General features: G+C 39.0%; 1 protein-coding gene across 1 annotated transcript in view; it reads left to right on the top strand.

The window, feature by feature from the left end:
- The window catches only part of LOC117486643 (calpain-1 catalytic subunit-like), a 30,172-nt gene extending 11,413 nt beyond the window's left edge, over positions 1–18,759 (top strand). Inside the window, exons 7-22 of the mRNA XM_034135150.1 lie at positions 5,134–5,208; positions 7,289–7,374; positions 8,097–8,171; positions 11,711–11,871; positions 13,086–13,252; positions 14,067–14,078; positions 14,188–14,396; positions 14,765–14,807; positions 14,951–15,019; positions 15,427–15,484; positions 15,617–15,678; positions 15,815–15,883; positions 16,071–16,149; positions 16,328–16,444; positions 17,398–17,450; positions 17,683–18,759. Of these exons, the coding sequence (XP_033991041.1) occupies positions 5,134–5,208; positions 7,289–7,374; positions 8,097–8,171; positions 11,711–11,871; positions 13,086–13,252; positions 14,067–14,078; positions 14,188–14,396; positions 14,765–14,807; positions 14,951–15,019; positions 15,427–15,484; positions 15,617–15,678; positions 15,815–15,883; positions 16,071–16,149; positions 16,328–16,444; positions 17,398–17,450; positions 17,683–17,709 (1,362 nt within the window). The 3' untranslated portion in view covers positions 17,710–18,759. The remainder of the gene's footprint in view (positions 1–5,133; positions 5,209–7,288; positions 7,375–8,096; positions 8,172–11,710; positions 11,872–13,085; positions 13,253–14,066; positions 14,079–14,187; positions 14,397–14,764; positions 14,808–14,950; positions 15,020–15,426; positions 15,485–15,616; positions 15,679–15,814; positions 15,884–16,070; positions 16,150–16,327; positions 16,445–17,397; positions 17,451–17,682) is intronic.
- The last annotated feature ends 1,764 nt before the right edge of the window (positions 18,760–20,523 follow it).

Below are 20,523 nucleotides of genomic sequence, written 5' to 3'. Positions count from 1 at the left end.
ATGACGGCAGTTTTAAGAGCAGATGGAACATGACCAGCCTGGAGGGAGCAGTCGATGACTTGGGTGATCAGGGGACTTATAGCATGGATGTTGGATTCTACCAGGGCTGTGGGTAGAGCAGGGTTTGAGTTATAATCTGAGCTTTATGGGGTCTTTAAAACTAACGTGTGCGCACGTACGCACGCACAAACACACACACACACACACACAGCAGCAGCAGCCCTCTACTTGCTACAAACTTAAATATGAAAAGGTTAAACTACGCACACCACATAACACATCAACTCGGCTTGCGCAGCACACTCACAGTAATCTTCTTCTTTTTTTTATTTAACCTTTATTTAACCACATAAAAACATTGAGATAAAATCTCATTTTCAATGCTGACCTGGCCAAGAAGGCAGCAACGTTACACATAACACAAACATATAAAATACAGAGAACATAACTAAGAAAACAAAAGACGAAAAAGCAGTCACTACATTGTGCACATTAGGACAGTAAGGTCCTAAAAACACTACTTATTACTGCAAGAGCAGCTGGTGGTGAGGACTTCAGACAACTTCAATTTAAAACATACTATTGAGACAAGTGCCCTCAGTTTTAGGCTTGATTGAAGGTCATTCCAAGACCAAGGACCATAATAAAAAAGACTCCTTTTTCCAGCCTCAGTCCGCACAGCAGGTACCTGGAACCGTATCCAGGCACTGGATCTGAGGTTGTAAGAGTCACAAACTGGGGCAAATCTGGCACATATGTAGAGTGGAAGCTTACCTAAAATGGCTTTATACATTAATAAAAACCAATTCTGCATCCCACGCATACTAAGTGAGGACCATCAAGTTAGGCTACAGTATACAGTTTGCAATGATGAGTCCTATAGGGTGCATTTGATATATAACGCAGTGCAGCATGGTAGAGTGGGTCAAGTTTGGCCAAAACAGTGGGACAGGCAAATCTATAAATGGTATCACCGTAGTCCAGCTGGGACAGGAATAAGCCAGAGACCAACCTTTTACGGGATGAAATTGAAAAACAACATTTAAGTCTGAAAAGGAAGCCAAGAGTGAATTTCAATTTCTTTGTTAGAACTTCAATATGGTGTTTAAAGTTCAGATTACTGTCCAACCAAAAGCCCAGATATTTGTAGGTATCGACAAACTCAACAGAGACGCCATCAAGGGTGTCAATGGAGAGGCAAGAGGAGGACGCTGACTTGGGAGCAAAAAGCATTGCTTTGGTTTTCTTACTGTTCAATAGCAGTTTAGAATCAAGAAGTGCATGCTGCAGCGTGATAAAATCTGATTTTAAATTGGAAACGGCCATATCCAGAGAAGGAGCACATGAGTATACAATAGTGTCATCAGCATACATATGATAGGTAGAAAATTGCATCTGATTACAAATATTGTTTACATATAATAAAAAGAGCAAGGGCCCCAAAATAGAGCCCTGTGGAACTCCCTTCTCCAAGGTGACAGGGTCAGAGACAGTACTACCCAACCTGACGCATTGAGTACGATCGGTTAGATAACTCTGAAACCAGCAAATGCCGTTATGACCGAAACGAGACACCAACATAACATTAGACAGAATGTGGTGATCTACAGTGTCAAATGCTTTGGCTAGGTCAATAAACAAAGCAACACAAACTGATTTCTTATCCAAAGCAGCCTTAATATCGTCTAAGACTTTCAGACTGGCAGTCACAGTACTGTGCTTTGATCTGAATCCAGATTGCATAGGGTTAAGGATGTTGTGTGAATTTAAAAAAAGCTTTAGCTGAGTAGAAACTAGGGACTCAAGAATCTTTGATAACACAGAAAGATTTGAGATAGGACGATAGTTATTCAACTCCGTGGGATCACCAGCTTTCAATAGGGGCGATACCAGAGCTTGCTTCCACACAGCTGGCAGTGTGTGAGAGGACAGGGAGAGATTACAAATATCAGTTACTGGTAGCTGCAATTTTTAAAAAGAACGGGTCGAGGCCGTCAGACTTTTTAGGATCAATTGAGTGCAAACCCTGTAAGACTTCAGAGACCGAGAAATAAGCTAAATCAAAAACAGGGGAGTTCATCTCTTGACTGTGGCTGTGAGTACGACCATTTAGAGAGTCATGACTTTGCTCATCAAAAATGTGACCAGCCTTTTTGAAGTGAGCATTAAAGGCATTAGACATACCATCTGAATCTGAAATAAAAGAATCACTGACCTTCAGTTTTTGTGGGAAACTAGAAACCTTCTTGTTCTGAAGTTATTTAATTGTTTTCCAGAACTTAGAATGGTCATTAAAACAATCAGTGGTTAAGCTCAGATAATAATCAGCTTTAGCTTTTTTAATAAGGGCAGAACATTTATTTCTGAGGACACGAAAAAGAAGCCAGTCATCACTAGTGTTAGACTTTCTAGCTAAGGACCATTGCTTATTGCGATCATGAATGAGATCAGATAGTTCTCTAGTAAACCATGGAGTGTTCCTATTCTTAACTCTGAATTTTCTAAGGGGGGCATGTCTATTAATAATCGATAAAAAGTGATCAATAAAAAATTGGACGGCAACATCGATAGATGGAATTAACGCTATGAAGTGCCATTTAACCTCCGCCAGATCGTGTAGGAAAGCCTGCTCAGAGAAGTGTTTGAAGCAGCGCCTGAGCACAATAAGGCCCTTGGCTTTGGGCAACTTAGTGCTCCTAACGCAAGCGATAGTGCAATGGTCACTGATATCATTAGGAAAAACACCAACAGACACATACTTATGAGCTGCATTTGTTAGAATGACATCTATAATGGTATCGTTATTGGGTTTGGCAGGGTTTATTCTAGTGGGACTATCAATAAGCTGAGTTAAGTTCAAAGAATCACAAACCTGCTTAAACTGTGAAGATTTATCACTCAACCAGTCCCAATTTAAATCACCCAATAATATGATTTCAGAAGAAAACGTAGACAATAATTCAGTAAGGCTAGTAGTTGCATCCATGATGGCCGATGGAGGCCTATAACAGCCAATAACAGTGAGAGGAGCATTTGCTATAGTTATTTCGACTGCTAGCAACTCAAATTGCGTTGGAATTGAAATTGAGTGAAGGACAGAGCACTGTAGTTTCTCAGCAGTGTATATTGCAACACCACCAGCTCTGCCCTTACGATCCACTCTGAATACATTATATCCATCAATGTGAATAACAGTGTCAGTGACAGATGGTTTTAACCAGGTTTCAGAAACGACAACAATATCAGGCTTAGCAACTAAAAACCAGGTCTTGAAACACTCAGGACTAGGGTTAAGTCATATATTGCGTAATAATTGATTGCGCACCTTGGAGGTGAAGTGCAGGCATATTGTCATTCAAGAGAGAATACAATGCGTAGTTCTTTTGGAAACATGTTTTTCTTTTAGCTTATTTACCTCGTTAACGTAAATAATACTCATTACATTGACACATGCATTATTTGTGATTAAAATAATGGTTGTTGGTAATGTATTAGCGACCCCCACAGATGTATGATTTCACTGCTTTCATAGGAGCTCAGACCCCTCCTTATGGGAGCTCAGCTCCCATTGGCTCCCACATAACTCAAACCCTGGGGTAGAGGGTCATGGGTGCAAGTGGAAGGTTTCATCCTGCGGATGATGTCATCAACCTCTTGCTGAGAGATCTCCAGGAAGCAGCAGAGAGGCTGGAGAATCCCAGGCTGTGGGTCGACAGTAGACTCAGAAAGAGCGCAGGAGCTGGAAAGAAGAGAGTAAATGGTGTCGACTTTGGTCCTAAAGAACGTAATGGAGCTATTGCACAGCTCTTCTGTGGTATTGGTGTGTGAAAGAGTTTGTGGCTTGAGGAAATTATAAATAGTGGAGAAAAGCTGCTTGGAGTTTCACAGATGTTTATTGATGATGTCGGAGTAGAACTGTGACCGTGTTTTGTTGTGTGACTTTGAATAGGCGTTTTGATGTTCTCGATAATCTGTGAACAGTGAGTCCAAATGCCGCTCGAGTATACGCCCAGCTGCCTTCATGTTCTGTAGCTCTGAAGTGAACCAGGGGGCTGAGCTTGAGAAGAGTTCAGCCTCCTGACAGCCTGGTGGAAAAAACTGTTCTTTAGTCGGATGGTATTCCACCTCAGGCTGCGGAACCTCCTCCCTGAAGGCAGGAGGGTGAAGAGGCAGGTGGAGGGATGGGTGGGGTCACCAACAATGCTGAGTGCTTTGCGGGTGAGGCGGGTGTTGTAGAGGTCCAGGAGTGATGGGAGTGAGGCACCGATGATCCTCTCAGCTGTGTTCACGACGCGCTGCAGGGTCTTGCGGTTGGATGCTGTGCAGCTTCTGAACCACATCGTGATGCAGCTGCCTAGGACGCTCTCGATGGCGCCTCGGTAGAAGGAGTGCCTGATGCTCCTGCTCTCTTCAGTTTGCTAACGAAGTAGAGGCGCTGCTGGGCTTTCTTGGTGATTGACGTGGTGTTGTTACTCCAGGAGAGGTCCCCTGTGATGTGCACCCCCAGGAATTTGGTGCTGCTCACCTGCTCCACAGCAGCACCACCGATGGTCAGTGGGTGGGGTGTTGGGTGTAGGTTCTCCTGGAGTCGACAACAATCTCCTTTGTTTTCTCCACATTGAGAAAGAGATTGTTGTCTATGCATGTGTGTGGGGAATATCCAGTAATTGTAATAACTCAGCTGCAGGGGGGCAGGAGGGGTGTCAACGTGGATGTTCAAATCCCCAAGTATGACAGATGTTGAACAGAGTGAAGTTAATTTATCTCTGAGATGAAGGCTGGATTTGGTTTGGGTGGTTGGTAAATGAGAAAAATATTCCTGGGGAAAATAAATTGTAGTTTGCAAAGCGAAAAAACTACTAAGTAGATGTATATAACTATGTAGCAAAGTAGCTTGCTAGAGTGCAGAGAGAACTGAAATTGGCTCAGAGGGAGAAGCAGTGCGAGCGTCCTCACCAAACGTTTCCTACACAAAACTCACACTATCGCTCATTAGCTAAATCAGTAAATACTGACAATATATTTGATTCAAAACAATATAAAATGTTGGTCTTCTGTTTAGTTAACTTATGAAGTGATAAAGTATGATGCACTATTCTGACTCCAATAATAACATGTATCTTTATCTTGTAGGCCACATCTGACAACACGGTTTTACCAAATGGAATCGTCCAAGGACATGCCTACACTGTCACAGGTGTGAAACAGGTGAAGGTTTTTAAATATTTTAACATCATTCTATCTATCCAGTATACATTATTTGGGCTCTGAATTTTGAAAGTTTTAAGGTAATAAAGGCTTAAAAGTGGGGTAGGTAAGTTTGAGAAACCGGCTCGAGATACACTTTTTGTTATATTCCATGGAATGCTCTTAACATCCCGATAGCAATGCATATCTTAAGGCGAGACACGGCAGGCAAAAACATCGTTTTTCCTGCACTGGTCAATTTTGAGATTTTGTGCTATTTTGATTCCATTTTCTTTCAGGCTTTTGGAAGGAAAACGTACAAAATACACATTTAAGTGTTTATTTTACTATAGTTTGTCTATTTGCGTCTGTAGATTTCTCCTACATTCATCAAAAGTTAGCATTCTAACGTAACATAAAGTACCGCGACCGCTGTTTGCACCATGTCTTCAGAGGTATCGTTGGAAAGCTCCGTTTCTCCTGCACAATCTCATCGGATCCAAATATGGTCATTTCCTTTGTATCAGCAACCAATCGTGAAAGTGCAAAGGGGTCTTAAACCAAGAAACAAAATCTCATTGGCTGGTGTCAATTTCTGACAACGTGATTCGTTCAGATGCGTCACGTGGTGTGCTAAAGCACTTCCTGGTTAGCTTTCCGCTAGAAATTTAAATCTGAAAATGGCAAAATAACGGAGAAAAAAACGTTCACAGAGAAGACGACAACAATTGTCACTTGCACAAAGCAAGGTTATACAAAAAACAAATGACCCCGAACATGAAATACCTTCATGGAGTGCGTCGATGCGCAAGCTATCATCCAGATAACAGGAGGGTTTAGCTAGCGTCACACTGCAATCTTTAAAGGTCGTTTTCTCAAAATGAGTTTTTTCTCCTACTCTGAGTTCGAAATTTCCACTTCAGTAGCAGTTACATACACCAAACCTTCCAGTTATATTCCTATCAATATTATGAAGGCTTTTACAGAAGGGTTTGGTCATATATAATTCATAGCCTGAATTATATAACATTTTATACCTAAAAACATGGTGAAAATTGATATTTTAGGGCTGTTGACAGTATTTTCTGATTTATGGAGTGATACAAAGAGATATCCAAAATCGCTTCTGTAAAAGCCTTAGATACTAATATGACTACAAAATGAAATAATAATTTTGATCCTGGCTTTATCCAAAGTTCAGATTTCGGTTCCTGAAATGTGTTAAAATATGCGCATATTTCATGAGATAATGGTTCATTTGCATATTTAAACATGCTATTTCAGAAAACTTGTAATACAAAAAACAATTTCCTTATTGTAAGTAATTAACTGGAGAAATTTTTAGCTGATATCTTTAAGTTAAAAAAAGTACCCTATTCACCTGGGGTGTCTCGCCTTAAGTGCTTTGACAAAAAAATCCATAAAAAAATGCAAATAGCCGGCCCGGCTAAAATAACTGGATGGCCTACCTGCCTGTCAGCCTTCCATCTGTGCACAAACTTATCTCGTGCCCTCATTGGTCATGTGCGCGTTCGTGTGTGTTGGAGGAGGGGCTCTGTAAGGAAGTGGCAGATTTTTTCCGGCTGTGTATTTTCAAATTCTAGCGCACTCGAGCTGGTTTCTCCAAAATTACCTACCCCACCTTTAAATTGCAATATACGCTATCAGGGTATACCTATGATTCAGATTCCCGGATGGGATTGCCTGCACACGGGTCGCACAATTGCGAGAACTGAGCTGCTAACGATGCTAACAATAGTGTTAACCTGCATGAGGAAGTGGAGGGTAGGCGATGCTCCTGACACCGTGGGTTAGGAAGCTAATTACTAGCCAGTCAGACATGAAAGAAGGGGTTCACATGCGGGGCCGGATCAGCTATCAACACAAAAATCATGGAAGCCCTATTTACAACGAATACAGATGTCTTCCATATCAATACGTACATACAGTATGCTATATTAATGTGAATCTGAAAGTCATATACAGCACCTTCGGGTTGGCATCCATTCTGTACTCGTATGTGTTTACAGTTAAGTTTACAGTACATTTGAATTTTATGGGACGAAAAATATTCATGTTTTCTCCGGTCATTGCTGGTCAGATTCTGAGCCGAGGGCAACCGGTAAACCTGGTGCGTTTGTGGAACCCCTGGGGCCAACAGGAGTGGATCGGAGACTGGAGTGACAAGTAAAAATGACACAGTGACTGTTTCAGAGAAATTACTTTTATCTGTTGCTTCGGAGATAAAAGACTGAGATAATTTTTCAAGTCAATACATTCCAGACATGTTCATTTTAGCACAAAGGCAAATTACTAAGAGTGCTTTGCCAACAATCCATGTTATGATAATCACCTCTAAAGAGTTCAAACACACTTATTGATGCTTTTGATCAGAGCCATGAGAATCTTCCTGCAACCATGTGCAGTTTATAATAACCTTTATAAACTGTTAGCAGTGATTAAAAGTAAAGCATGGCAATGGAAGCCAAGTTATGTCTTCTTTGATCATATCTCTAAGGCTTTTTTTTTTTTTTATTATTTAAGAATGTACATTATTTTACATCAGTTAATGAAAATATATGCTAGTGAGGGTGAGATATCCTGAACAATAGTGCCTTGTATGCCAATTTTTTAGCTTTTTCAAACTCAATGTAAACTTTATAAATAGGGCTTTTAACTGCTGCTTTAAGTCTAAGCTAAAATACTGTTGCTCCTCGAAACCATCTACTCTTTGCCCATATTTGCAAAAGTGCATATGGTCAAGAAAACAACAACCTGCCAACCCTTATATGCTCTTGATCATGAGTTTGCCCACTTGCGCACAACAAATGTAATTGCCTTTTGCTGTGATATATTAAGAACAAATCTATAATAATATTGCCTCTTCTCTTGGCTTCGTGAAAAAAAAGGTCTCCTTTGTGGCAGACCGTGAGTCCTCAAGATCGTGAAGTGTGCCTTTCTGTGGCTGATGATGGGGAGTTTTGGTAAGCATGCTGAAATCTACAGTTGACAAATGTTACACTCATTTCTAAAATAATAAATGTGCATGCTGATGTATAGCTCACTTAGAGTAGAGCTGGCGACCCATATGGTGCTCAGTGTTTCCCCTAGGATGGAGTCATAGCAGCGGTGCTAAGGCACGTGGGCCCAGCATAATGTGAGCGCGGAGCACGTGGAATTTTTTTGTGTGTGCGCGTGCGAAGTGCGCCCCGCCAATTTGTTTCTATGTGTCTGCCAGCACAAGAAAGGCTCTTGAGGCCTAGTACCAGGGCCGGTTCTAGACAATTTGCTGCCCTAGGCGAGATTTTATATATAAAGAATAAATGAAAAATCTCTACAAAAGACAAATACACTACAAAAACAGAAACTTATTGACATAGGTAATATACGTCAAAATGGCTTCAAATGTATTCAATATTGTATGAACATGTTTGAATTGGGGGATGGACGTCACATCCTCTAGGGGGGTCCGGGGGTATGCCGGACCCCCCTAGATTGAAGATGATCTTCAATCTGGTGCACTTTGAGCACACAATTACTAGAGACCTGATCTAGGGGGTACAACTCTAAAACACCCATATGAAAAAGATCGGTTTACATTTTAATAATCAAATAAGTATATGAACATAACCAATAACCTACCATAGCCAATAACAAATAAATGTAACTTATTTTATTTTTGTTGTTCATTTATATCTTATTTTACCTTAACATTTATTAAGGTAAAATAAATAGCGCCGCCGCTATTTGTATATAGGGGAAACACTGGGTGCTCGTGTAACCCCGCCCGGTGTAGTATCCCCTCGGCAACAGATCACTCAGAGCTGGTGATTACTTCAGTTTAATTCTGCATTGCAGTGGAGAACATAAAAAGGACATGTGGGCTGCGTTCCTTTTAAGAGATCCTCACACGCTATATGTTTTACAAAATGTTTGCATTTCTCACAAAAGAAATGTTCAGTTAACAACAAAACATCAGTTATCGTATAGTGGTAGTATATTTTTCCTAAGCAATGTGAAACATTCAACATAAACAAACTGGTATACAAAACTCACATACCTGCATTTCAGTGGACAGAACATAAAAAGGACACGTGAGCTGCGTTCTGTTGGGAAAATCTCCCACAACCCATTGCCATAACATAGCTAATGCGGGCACACGTTTGTGACACCAGATGGCGTAATTCTCCAATTTAACAAGGATTTTACACCAACCCTTATAACGCTGTTACCAGTGGCGTTTTTATATGTACAAAAGTGGTGGGGCACAAAAAACTTAGATGTCTATATATAAGCTTCTGCAGTGATGTGCAGTGAGGTTCATGGCTGGTGAGGCACTGGCACTGACTCTTCAGGTTTACAAATATTATATTTTGACCTAAACCAAAATATAATATTATTTTCAAAAGCTTTTTTTGTCTGATGCTTCGATTAATTTTAAACAGACAGTTCAACAAAAGGATACCCAAAAAATGTAATTTTATCATTTAATATTGAATTGTTCTCTCATAGTAAGATCCCATTTTCAATAAAATTGCGGTCTTACCTTGACATGAAGATGAAGTCCATTTGTCTATCCTTCTGGACAAAAATGTCTATTACTTTTTTGTAAAAGTCCTCCTTATCTTCTTGTAGTTTCAAAAGTCTATCATAAATCTAATCGATAGATTTATGATTCAAAAATTATAAAAGTAGGGTAGACATGTGGATATTATCCGGCTGAACAAAACGTGCATTTATCTAACAGGTACGTTTCCCACAGATCTTATTTCGAGCTATTTTCTAAAATCCTATGGAGAAATCTCATTGCTTTTTTGTCGAGGGAAGCCACGCGCAGCTTACTTCCTGGTTTTAGGACGCGTCACTGCACCTCTCTCGTCTCCTCTTCACACACCACACTTTTCGCGGCACACGTACTTACAGCCAATCAGCTCTGAATTATGTGAGATGACGTATGGTGGGGATGGCAGCTCAGTGCCCCTATGGCCATTATTTTTTTGCCACACACATTAAATAGGAAAATACTCTGAGCATGCGCAGTGTAGTTTTTACAGTCACCGTTCACTTAGACAGTGAGAGGGAGGGGCATGATCAGGTTTTGTCCCACATGGCTCTAAACAGCTCAATAGGCACACACTGTAGACACTAATTAGAAGAACACAGACTAAAACAGCAATGTACAGACGAATCAGATGATTAACCATGATCTTAAAATATATTTTATATTTTTTTTTATTCATTATTTTTAATACTTTCTGCTGACACTAGGTGGGGCTGTGCCCCACCTGCCCCTCATGACCAGTCGCCACTGGCTGTTACACTCGGTCACCAATCCCCGTGGGGAGGACCCGGGTTCGAAATTAAGCCTGGGACCATTCCCCGTGTTATACCCTTGGACTCCCCCTTTCAACTCTCGTCAATAAAAGGAACTGGAGGCCGAAAAATATCAATAAAATAACAAATGTGTAATATGTTGTGAAATACTCATACAAATACATTGTAGCAACTAAAACTAATTGTAGAACATTAGTACATTAACTAGTTTGTATTTTGAAACTATAGTTTAACATATAATAGGTACAGTGTACGTAGATATGTACAATATGTAGGGTTCCTGAGGCCAATGTCGGTGTTCTTTTTTCATTAATGACCACCTCGCTGCACATTATCTTGCTTATTACATACTAAATAAACCAACAAATTGATTGAGAAATGAATTTAATGATTTAAAATTCTGCTAAGAAAAATAAGTGAGTTTCACGGCGTACCAACTACTGGAACTGGGGCGACAGCAACGTAACTTAAAAAGACGGCAGCACTGATGGAGGTTTTCTGTAACTGTCCAGGTCTGATCACATTTTCTTTTCCATTAACCAGTCTTTAAACACTGCCAGAGCCCATACGGTGTCCCTGTTAGTGTTCACTTCCTGTCTGTCTTCTTCTGCTGTTCCTGTTTAATTCCAGTCTTTCTTCTTCTGCTGTTCCCGTTATTGTTTTCTTCTACTGTTCCTGTTAGTGTTTACTTCCTCTCTGTCTGATTTATCTCAGGTCTAGGCGACAGGCTATCCATCATGAATCCAACGTTTAGTGCTCTCAACAAATATAAAAATGAATATTCTCAATGTATTCAATTATGATGGAGAAAACTAATGTTTGTTGTCCACAACTGACTTTTACCGGACTTCTTTCTGCGGATTGATATGACTGCACATAGTGACTTGATCCTCCTTAGCAACAGTTTGTTTTCCTTAGCAGCTGTGTGTTAACAAGAAATAACAAGCTCTGAAATGTCCAACTTGAGCAATCAGAATTTAGTATTTGATTTAGCTGTGTAATAATCCTGATTGACATTGTAACTCTAGATTATAAATTGATTATATGTTCAGTAACATCTATAGAATATCTATGCAGATTGTATTTGGATGGCTTTCTTAAACTAGTTGAATTTTCTTTTTCTTTGATGGATCAAGTAAACAAACTAAAACAACAGTGAGTAATCAAAAGTGATCTCTGATGTCACTAGGATGACCCTGGAAGACTTCTGCAGGTTCTATAGTGATCTGGACATCTGCTGCCCGTCTCCCGACTTCCTTGATGGAAATACTTCTTGCCACTGGAAGACCTCCCGCTATGAGGGCCGATGGGTTGCAGGAACAACTGCCGGAGGATGCGCGAATAATAGTGGTAGGCTACTTAGAAAACGAATACTCAACTAATACACTATACTAAAAACTTAAATCACTTGCTAAAGCAGCTATAGTCTTTTTTATTTAGACGATACAGAAACAGCTTAAGTTTTATGAAGTTTCATCCAATCGCACGTTGTGAATAAGACCATTGTTGTGCCGTCTTTTTGGGTCCTGCTCAATTTTAATTTGACGAATAATTCCGGTGGTCAGATTGAATACAGCCCGCAGCTTCGGTCTTATAATATATTACTTATGGCCCACTCGCACTGTCAAACAGAATAAATCTTTAAAATGTAATCCCTCCTTTCACCGCATGGTGGCAGCACCTCTCTAAGGGGCCTTACAAATGCCGGAATTTAAGCCGATGGTGTTTGCGTTTGCCTTTTTCTGTTAAACACAACAGAGTCGAGAAAATAATTTTCCTGTGAGGGATTAATAAAGTATGTCTTCTTCTTAAAGACGCTGTATTTTGGTTTTGGTATTTCCTGGTTTGTTTTTGGTGGATCCGCTCTAAAACCCGGAGCGGACTTTTTTGAATTGCCTGTTTCTGGGCCTATGAACTGGATTGAATTTATGTTGGGGTTTTAACCAACTGGACTCTTTGATTAAGAGGATTGAACTGTATATATTGACTCCTTTCACCACACACATTGCACACACACTGATCTTTTATGTGTTACTTTCCCCCATGAAATATATCTGACGAAAATGGAAATTGATGTGTGATTTATTTTGTATTGCTTTTCAGTGATGGAGGAGATATTTCCTGAATTAATTAATTTGTGAGTGGTTTGAATGAAACATTTTAATTTAATATTTTAGATTACTATTTGTCCGACTTGATGTTGACTGGCACCCCACTTTATTCAAAATAGGTCAAACCAGCTTCAAAGTCTGAGGTATTCCATATAATCTATTCAATGTTGTCTGACTCTCCAGATATGAATGGAAGGCAGAATTGTGTTTTTAGAGTTGTTCACGCCTGAGAGGCTTGTATTTGATTCCATTGCCATTTAAAAAATAAAGATAATCGTGACAATGAAAATGGTGATATTACAGTGTATTTGTACGTTACTTTCATGTTTAAAAATGGCCCCCGTCATATTCACACTTTCAAATCTGGCCCTCTTTGAAATAAGTTTGGACACCTCTGACATAAGGAGATCATTTGGTTATAACTTTTTAAAATCTGTAATCTTTGCCTTCCAGACAGTTTCTGGACTAATCCGCAGTACCGGGTCAAGATTGAGGAAGTACTCAGTGAATGTTCTGGGAAACAGGGTGAGAAGAACATGCTGTTGTCTCTGATGCAAAAGCCTGACAAGAGGAACAGACGTCTGGTCCAAAATCTCAGCATTGGATTCTATGTATTTGAGGTAAATATCACTCATTGTTTTTGTCCCATTGCAGAGATCTTTATGATATATAATGCAAAGACATGTTACAACATTTTTAGAGATACTGACATTAAAGTGGACCTATCATGCTATATTTGAATAATATAGTGTAGGACCATACCTATATAAGGCATATTTATACTTTTTTTTTTCAAAATACCAAACAGATCATGCATTTTAGCCATGCCTCATTTTGCTCAATTTGACCATTTCTAGCTCTGTTTTTGCAAGGGCTGATTCTGTGAGAACAGCACCATCTACTGGCCTGGCATATGTACTACAGCGTCTCCAGTGCTTTCGAACAGCAATGGCCGTGGCTGTCTCCTCCTGATTGGTGGAGTTGGCCCAATAGCCGTAGCGCCACCGTCCTGACGTCAGGACAGTGTTCAAATCTGGATCAGTTTTTATCAGATCCGTTGCAGCCCCTTTTTTAGAGATTTGGGTATGGTGGAAAATAGAGAGGGTTGTGTTTTCTGACACTTGGTGAGTTCCCTGGAACACCGGGGACACATATTCATGTATAAAAGACTTACAAAAGTGCATTTTGCATGATAGGTCCCCTTTAAATGAAAGCAAACATAATGCTGTTTTTTCGATTAAGCCATTATTTATTTTTCATTTAAAAAATCAGCAGTAATGTGACTCATGACACTACAAAGAAAACAACATTGTAATCATACCTGTAATATAAACTTTGAGTACAGCTTACTTACTCACCAAGAGCCTGTTTTATTTTTTATTTTGGTACACCTCAAACTTGAAACTAATTTATTTTCCTCTGATTTCTTCGAAGGTGACTGAAGAAGTAAGTAACATTTTTGTCCCAATCCTCATAGACAGTTAATGCCCGCCTACATTGTAAAGCTATAATATAAAACAATATTCTTTAACATTATTTATGACTGGTTTTACAGTACAAGTCACGTAGTGGAAAGTTCCCAGCCTCGTTCTTCAACCCGAACAGACTTGCCTACCAAACTACAAAATACGAAAGCGCACGTGAGGTGATGGGGTTCCTGATGCTAAAGCCTGGCGAGTACCTGATCGTACCGTCCACCTTTAATCCCAATGAGACTGCCACCTTCATCCTGACCATCCTCTCCAAGTCAGAGACCCACGTCCAGTAAGCATTCTCAACTTAACTCTTCAAAAGCTTGTAAAGACATATATGCAACACAAAATGTGTTCCTGGTAAAAAGTAAACGGCTGTTCAACAGTGTTGGGGAAGTTACCCAAACACTGTTCAATCACTGGCATAGCAAGTTAAAACTACATTACTTCATTAGCCGCACAAATAATTTCTTAAAAATTCATTTATAGAACTCCGAAGCCAAGAGAACAACTGATTATTGAGTACTCCATCACACCTATGGAGTACTAAAGGTTATTTTTTTACGCGGTGTTGTCGCACTTCTGGTTACCACCTCTTGCTGTTCTTGTTGACCAGAACTTTCCACAAGCAATGTCCTGATGTCTCGTCTTTCTTTTCAGTGAGAATTCGGGTGGCCATTACCACGAACAACAGGAAGTGATGGTGTGCATGTTTTTTAAATACAGATGGATAGATAGATATATAGATGTTTTGTTACATGTTGTTTACTAGGTTGATAACATTGATATAATTTGAACATTATTGCATTGGTTCATCTCGAGCTGAAAGCACTCAATATATTGCAGGACAAAGGAACTGAAAATGAGGAGAACGACGAAAAGAAGAAACACTTTTTCCGTCAATACTCTGACAAGGTAATTGATGTAGACCCTTTGCAAAGAAAAGTTTCAGAGATTTTGTTGTCTTTTGTACTGCCTCCATTGTTGTGCTATGCTAACAGTTGTAGTGTCCGTACGAATTGAGATTGGAATCGTTCCGATCATCTTGCTCTTGTAAAAAGTACCATAAAGCCAAAAGCGATTTGGAAATGTCCTCCAATTTAAATCGTCTGCGCTTGCATTTTTACACTTGACTTTCCACTTGAGCTATGTCATTATGCTTTTTAGTGTTGTTTGGCTTTTCTTCCTTGGATCAGTCATTTAAGATTTGTTATACCAACCGAAAAATGTGGGCATGCATTAACTTCCGAAGGTAACCGAAGTTATGACAGCCAACATGTGAGCAAAATACTGAATAAGTCCTTTCTTGTTCTCATTTCCAGTACGAAGAAGTGGATGCCGAGCAGCTCCAGAGGCTTCTAAATGAACAAATCCTGAAAGGTTTGAACTTTAAAACCCAGAGAGGCTTGACAACATATGATCTAAAACTATTACTAAACTAAATCAATTATTCAGTGAAGTGGCTGGATTTATTAACATTTAAAAGTGCTGGTTTTTTCTACTTTTATTTAGGAGACTTGAAATCAGGAGGCTTCCGCATTGATGCCTGTCGCAGCATGGTTGCTCTGATGGATGTATCCTCTAATGTCATTTTCATTGAGAATCATTGTGTAGAATTTGTTCTTGTTTCACACATATGAACAGATTTAAAGGTCAGGCTGAGACAGGAAACAATATCTAGTACAGTTATATACCTTAATGTTTGACTAGACGTCAATCACTGGCAAACTCAATGGAGAGGAATTTGTTCGTCTCTGGAAGAAGGTCGTCGCGTACAAGGTAAAAGGAACTCAGTAAAGTTTAAAAATGTCACAGTAAAACAAAGCGGATTGTTGGATACATAAAGGACATGACAGTATGAGTGTGCTCATTGCACCACCCATGAATGATTGGGTTAGGTTCTGTCATGATTTAGAGTTTGTGTTTTCTTACTGTGTTGTTTATAACTCACTGTTTTCTTTACCAGGACATTTTCTTCCGCACTGATGTTTCAAAGACGGGAACACTGTCATTGAGTGAGCTGAGGAATGCTATCATGGCGTCAGGTAGACAATCAGCCTATTCTTTTGTCTTCCATTGACAAAACATAAACTGAATTGTGTGACAATACAAGTGTGACAGTATCATGGCTTAGTGAAGTTGAAAACCATTTGCAACATGTAATGAAAACAACAGCCCTTAATTATGCAATAAACTAAACTCTGATCCTATTTTTTATGTCAGGAAAGAGCGCCAGCGATGACATGCTGAACTTGTTGGCTCTGCGCTACGGTGCCTCCTCTGGACACATCACCCTGGAGAGCTTCATCAGTATGGTGCTGCGCTTCGACTGCATGAGCCGTAAGTACAGATGGGTAACCGATGACAGTACACAAATCCAAAAAGTACCAGAATAATTGTATTGAAATGTTTTTATTGACTTTGAGTGTCTTTTTTGTGTAGTCAGCAAACAATTGCAATAGCCTCTTGCACACATAGTTTGCAGGATATTAATGGAAAGAATGTTCAGGCATAACAGGACATGTTACGTTTATTGTAACAATTCTCAATAACTTTCGGATGGTTTGCCATGAAATGTGTTATGGAAATGAAAGTTTATTAAAAGCTTTGGCAAAGGTCAAAAGTCAGTTCTCATGCATAGCCATTATCTGTCAATATTTTCCCTAAACAGTGCAAGCAGTAAACTTCTTTAACTAAGGATGAGTTATTTTGATGGCTCCTCGAATCCTACAACAAATTCCTAGCAAGACACCTGTGTCAACAATTTCTCTGACTATCTATATTGCTGGCCTTGCATTTCAGAAAATACTATGCAAGTCTTGAATCTTATCAGCTGTTGGCTTAATGTGGGTTTAATAGAGCAGTCAGTAATAATTTGGTAACGCAAACAATCGTTGCTAACGGCAATCGGCAATCTCGATGAGGGTACAGAAGACATGTGCAATTCAAGACAACATTACACGGTCAAAATTCACTCACTGCATAAGTGTTCTGAATCAAAGACATAAAGTGTACTGAGACACGTATCCGTAATTAAGACATAGCATGGGTTAGCAAGTGGAGGCTACAGTGCACCATTGGGTGGACTACTGTAAATGTGCATTGTACCAGCAGCACCCCATTGATTCCTGTATAAAGCAGCACAGGAGTCAAGCAACTTATTGAAGAGATGGTCGTATCCGGGTGACATTACGAACATCTATCATGGCGTTTTAATAGACATGTCTGACTCCCTCTACTTTCATTTACAGTTTGTGGAATACTGCAATAACAATTTGTGTCTTTCTCAATAGAAATCTTCAGCCAGTTGTCAAATGGAATGAACATGACTCTTCGTGAATCAGAGGTAATAAAGGTTATTCAAAGGTGTTTCTTCAAATGTGTTCAGGTTGTAATCATTCAACCCTGCACAGCTGTTGACTTAAACAAAAGGAAGGACATTTGTTTTTGGCAAAAAATAAATCAGTTTCAATACCATTCCCCTAATATGTTGTTCTAGAAAATATGGCATTCTTGTACTACATTTTTACTTTTCTGTGATGGAATGCAATACAATAATATCCCTCTATAATTTGCAGTGGATGTACGTTTCGATGTACTCTTAAGCTGACAAGAAGATGTCTGCTGCTTTGGAAATGTAGCAGCAGAAAATAGAAAAGGTGTTCTCCTGCAACTGAGTTCTTACATGGTATGACATAACAGGGCACTTACTTTTACATTTTAACTCCACCCATTTTAGGATTAGCCATGAGTTAGGCAGTGTCGGTTGTAATTCTAACTAGGGTTACACATTTGTTAAAAATATTATTTAGAACTGAAAAACAGTTTTCAAGTCAATTGTATTACAGTTTTTGAGCAGAAAAGCACAGCTTTGTCAAAGCAGTATCACAAAAAATGTATCAAATCGAACATGATGTGTATTGTTGCATCCCTTTTAAATGTGATAAGAATAACAGTGATTTTAAAATATAACCTATTCAATCGTTTTTCTATATGCAAGTCTCTCTGGTATACTTCATTTGTTGTTTTTAGGTTACTGCATTTTGTATTAAACTGACGTCGGATTTTATTATGTGTTTTTAGCCATGCTAGAGCTGGTCAGTCCACTATTTAGTATCCCAACAACTTTTGGATGGATTGTCTATAATTGTGGTAATATCCATGGTGATTAGGATATGAAACATACTGACTTTGGTGATACCCCCTTTTTTTTTTTTTTCAACTGTTGGTTTGATTTGCAATGCAATTTGGTTCAGACATGCATTCTCCCTGAATGAGTTGTATTCACCTTGGTGATCCTTTACCTTTACATCTAGCCCCACCATCTGGACATTATTTTAATTGTCCAACATAATAACTAACTTTTGTAAATCCAAAATACCTATTGAATTCGAAATGCTGAATGTTGGCTAAAATGCTAAACGATAATGGTAACTATGGTAAACGTTAAATATCAGTATATAAGCATCAACATTGGGGCGTTATTGGCAGGCTGACATTAGCAATTAGCTCAAAGCACCGCTGTGCACAAACACAGCCTCAGACTGGTGCTAGCATGGCGCTAGACTCAGTATTGTTAAGTCTATAAGCTAATCCTTATGGTGGGATACTTATACATTTTATGTTTTTGGTGAGTATAGACTTTGTACTTTAAAAATAAAGACATTTTCAAACAGTTGTGCATAACTATTTATTTCACACCTTATAAAATGCCTTACAGATTTCCTTAAATACATATCCCTTGTGAAAAATAATCCTTAAATATGGCACAACACAAAATCGTGGCTTTAGAGATGTGAAGTCCATTATACATAAAGGTTAGGACTAAAATGATGTGGCATGATTTGCTTGTTGCAGATGTATTAGTTAATAGCAAATGTGTATTGATGATTAATAACTAAAACCACATTCATTTGTATAAAAGGTGAAGGAGAGTAATGAGACTTTAAACCCCATCACTCTTTACATGTAGAAACGGAAAAGCAAACCTTGTGGAGCACCACCCATCAAAAGAATACATTGATAGCAATAATTAATGAAGTCTCATAAGTTCTCTAGAAAACTAATAACTACAAAACAGAACAGAAAGATAAATGATGAAGAAAATGAATGAATGAAGAAATGACAACTAATATATCGATGAACAGTTATGTATAAAGCGGACCATGTGAGCAGGTAGAATCACTGAATGATATCTTTGTTGGGGGTTTACCCAATAAATCAAACTTTAATAGATCAATGCACTGCTCAAAAGTTGAGAGTTTGAGAAGCACCAGATAAGGTTGTGAAGCATTTCAAATATGAACTCTTATTTAAGGGAGATCTTTGTTTTGGTCTAAACCTAATAAATGCTTATTTTATGAAAAAACTTTAAATTGTATTATTTTACTTTGTTTCTGACTTTTACACGGTTCTGATGGACGGTTGAAGTTTCGCTCGCGATAAATTCAGGTCAGCACGGATTTTACATCAGGCCCCTCACATGTGGCAAACATGGGGCAAACTCTGTTATCAAAACTATGATTAATTATTATAATTATTGATAATAATGTCATACAAATGTGGTAGTGAAATTACTATTCAATTCATTCTGTGTATGTTATTTCAGACGTTAGGATAGTGCTAGGACAGCAGAACAGCCAGTGGTATTAAATAGAAATCAAACCCAAGCATACATATTAACAGTGGGTAATTGGAAGCCAAGCATAGTTGCTTACCTTCTGTTGTTGTCACTGTTGGGGCTGGGGTTTTGATTTGATTCACTTGGTTTTCCTGTGGATGAGATTTTATCTAGTCAGGGGGTGAATTGTTAAATCAGTCAGTCAGTCACCCAGTAGAGCTACTTCCTCTGCTAGAAATTCATTTTGTTGCATATCATCAACTGCAGGTGAATTCAAATGGTGTCAACGGTAAACATCAAATCTTGTGGGAAGTTGACCTGTAAAGCTAAATAAACACAAACACTCATGTTCACTCAAGCTGGCTTAACAGTGCCAGCGACTCCCCGTTACCCTCATCTGACATGCTGACCCTGTGTAGGGGCATCCTGTCAACGCAAAAAATGAGATGTCACGAGACGTCTACGTAATGGGCCATTGGCTGGCACCCAGTTCTTTCACTCCCCCAATTAATACACATACTGTAAGAGCAGGCAGATCTCAGGTAAAACAATAATCATTATTTTATTGATTATTTTATAATAAATAATACATTTATAATAAGAAGGTTGTTCTGCGCGCGCGCCCGCCATCTTGGTTCTAATGTTTGCATTCACTCCATGCAAGGTGAGCAGTATTAATTGTGGCAAATCATTTTACACATTATAACGTAAGAAAACGTCCTAATATTACATTTCTGAGACTAATGGGTTAGTTTAAATGTTTATTTACCCATTTGTGTATGTTTGGGAGTGAGATGTT

The sequence above is a fragment of the Trematomus bernacchii genome, unplaced genomic scaffold (genome assembly GCF_902827165.1).
Source record: "Trematomus bernacchii unplaced genomic scaffold, fTreBer1.1, whole genome shotgun sequence".
NCBI classification, from domain to species: domain Eukaryota; kingdom Metazoa; phylum Chordata; class Actinopteri; order Perciformes; family Nototheniidae; genus Trematomus; species Trematomus bernacchii.
This window is presented reverse-complemented; position numbering and strand designations above follow the sequence as displayed.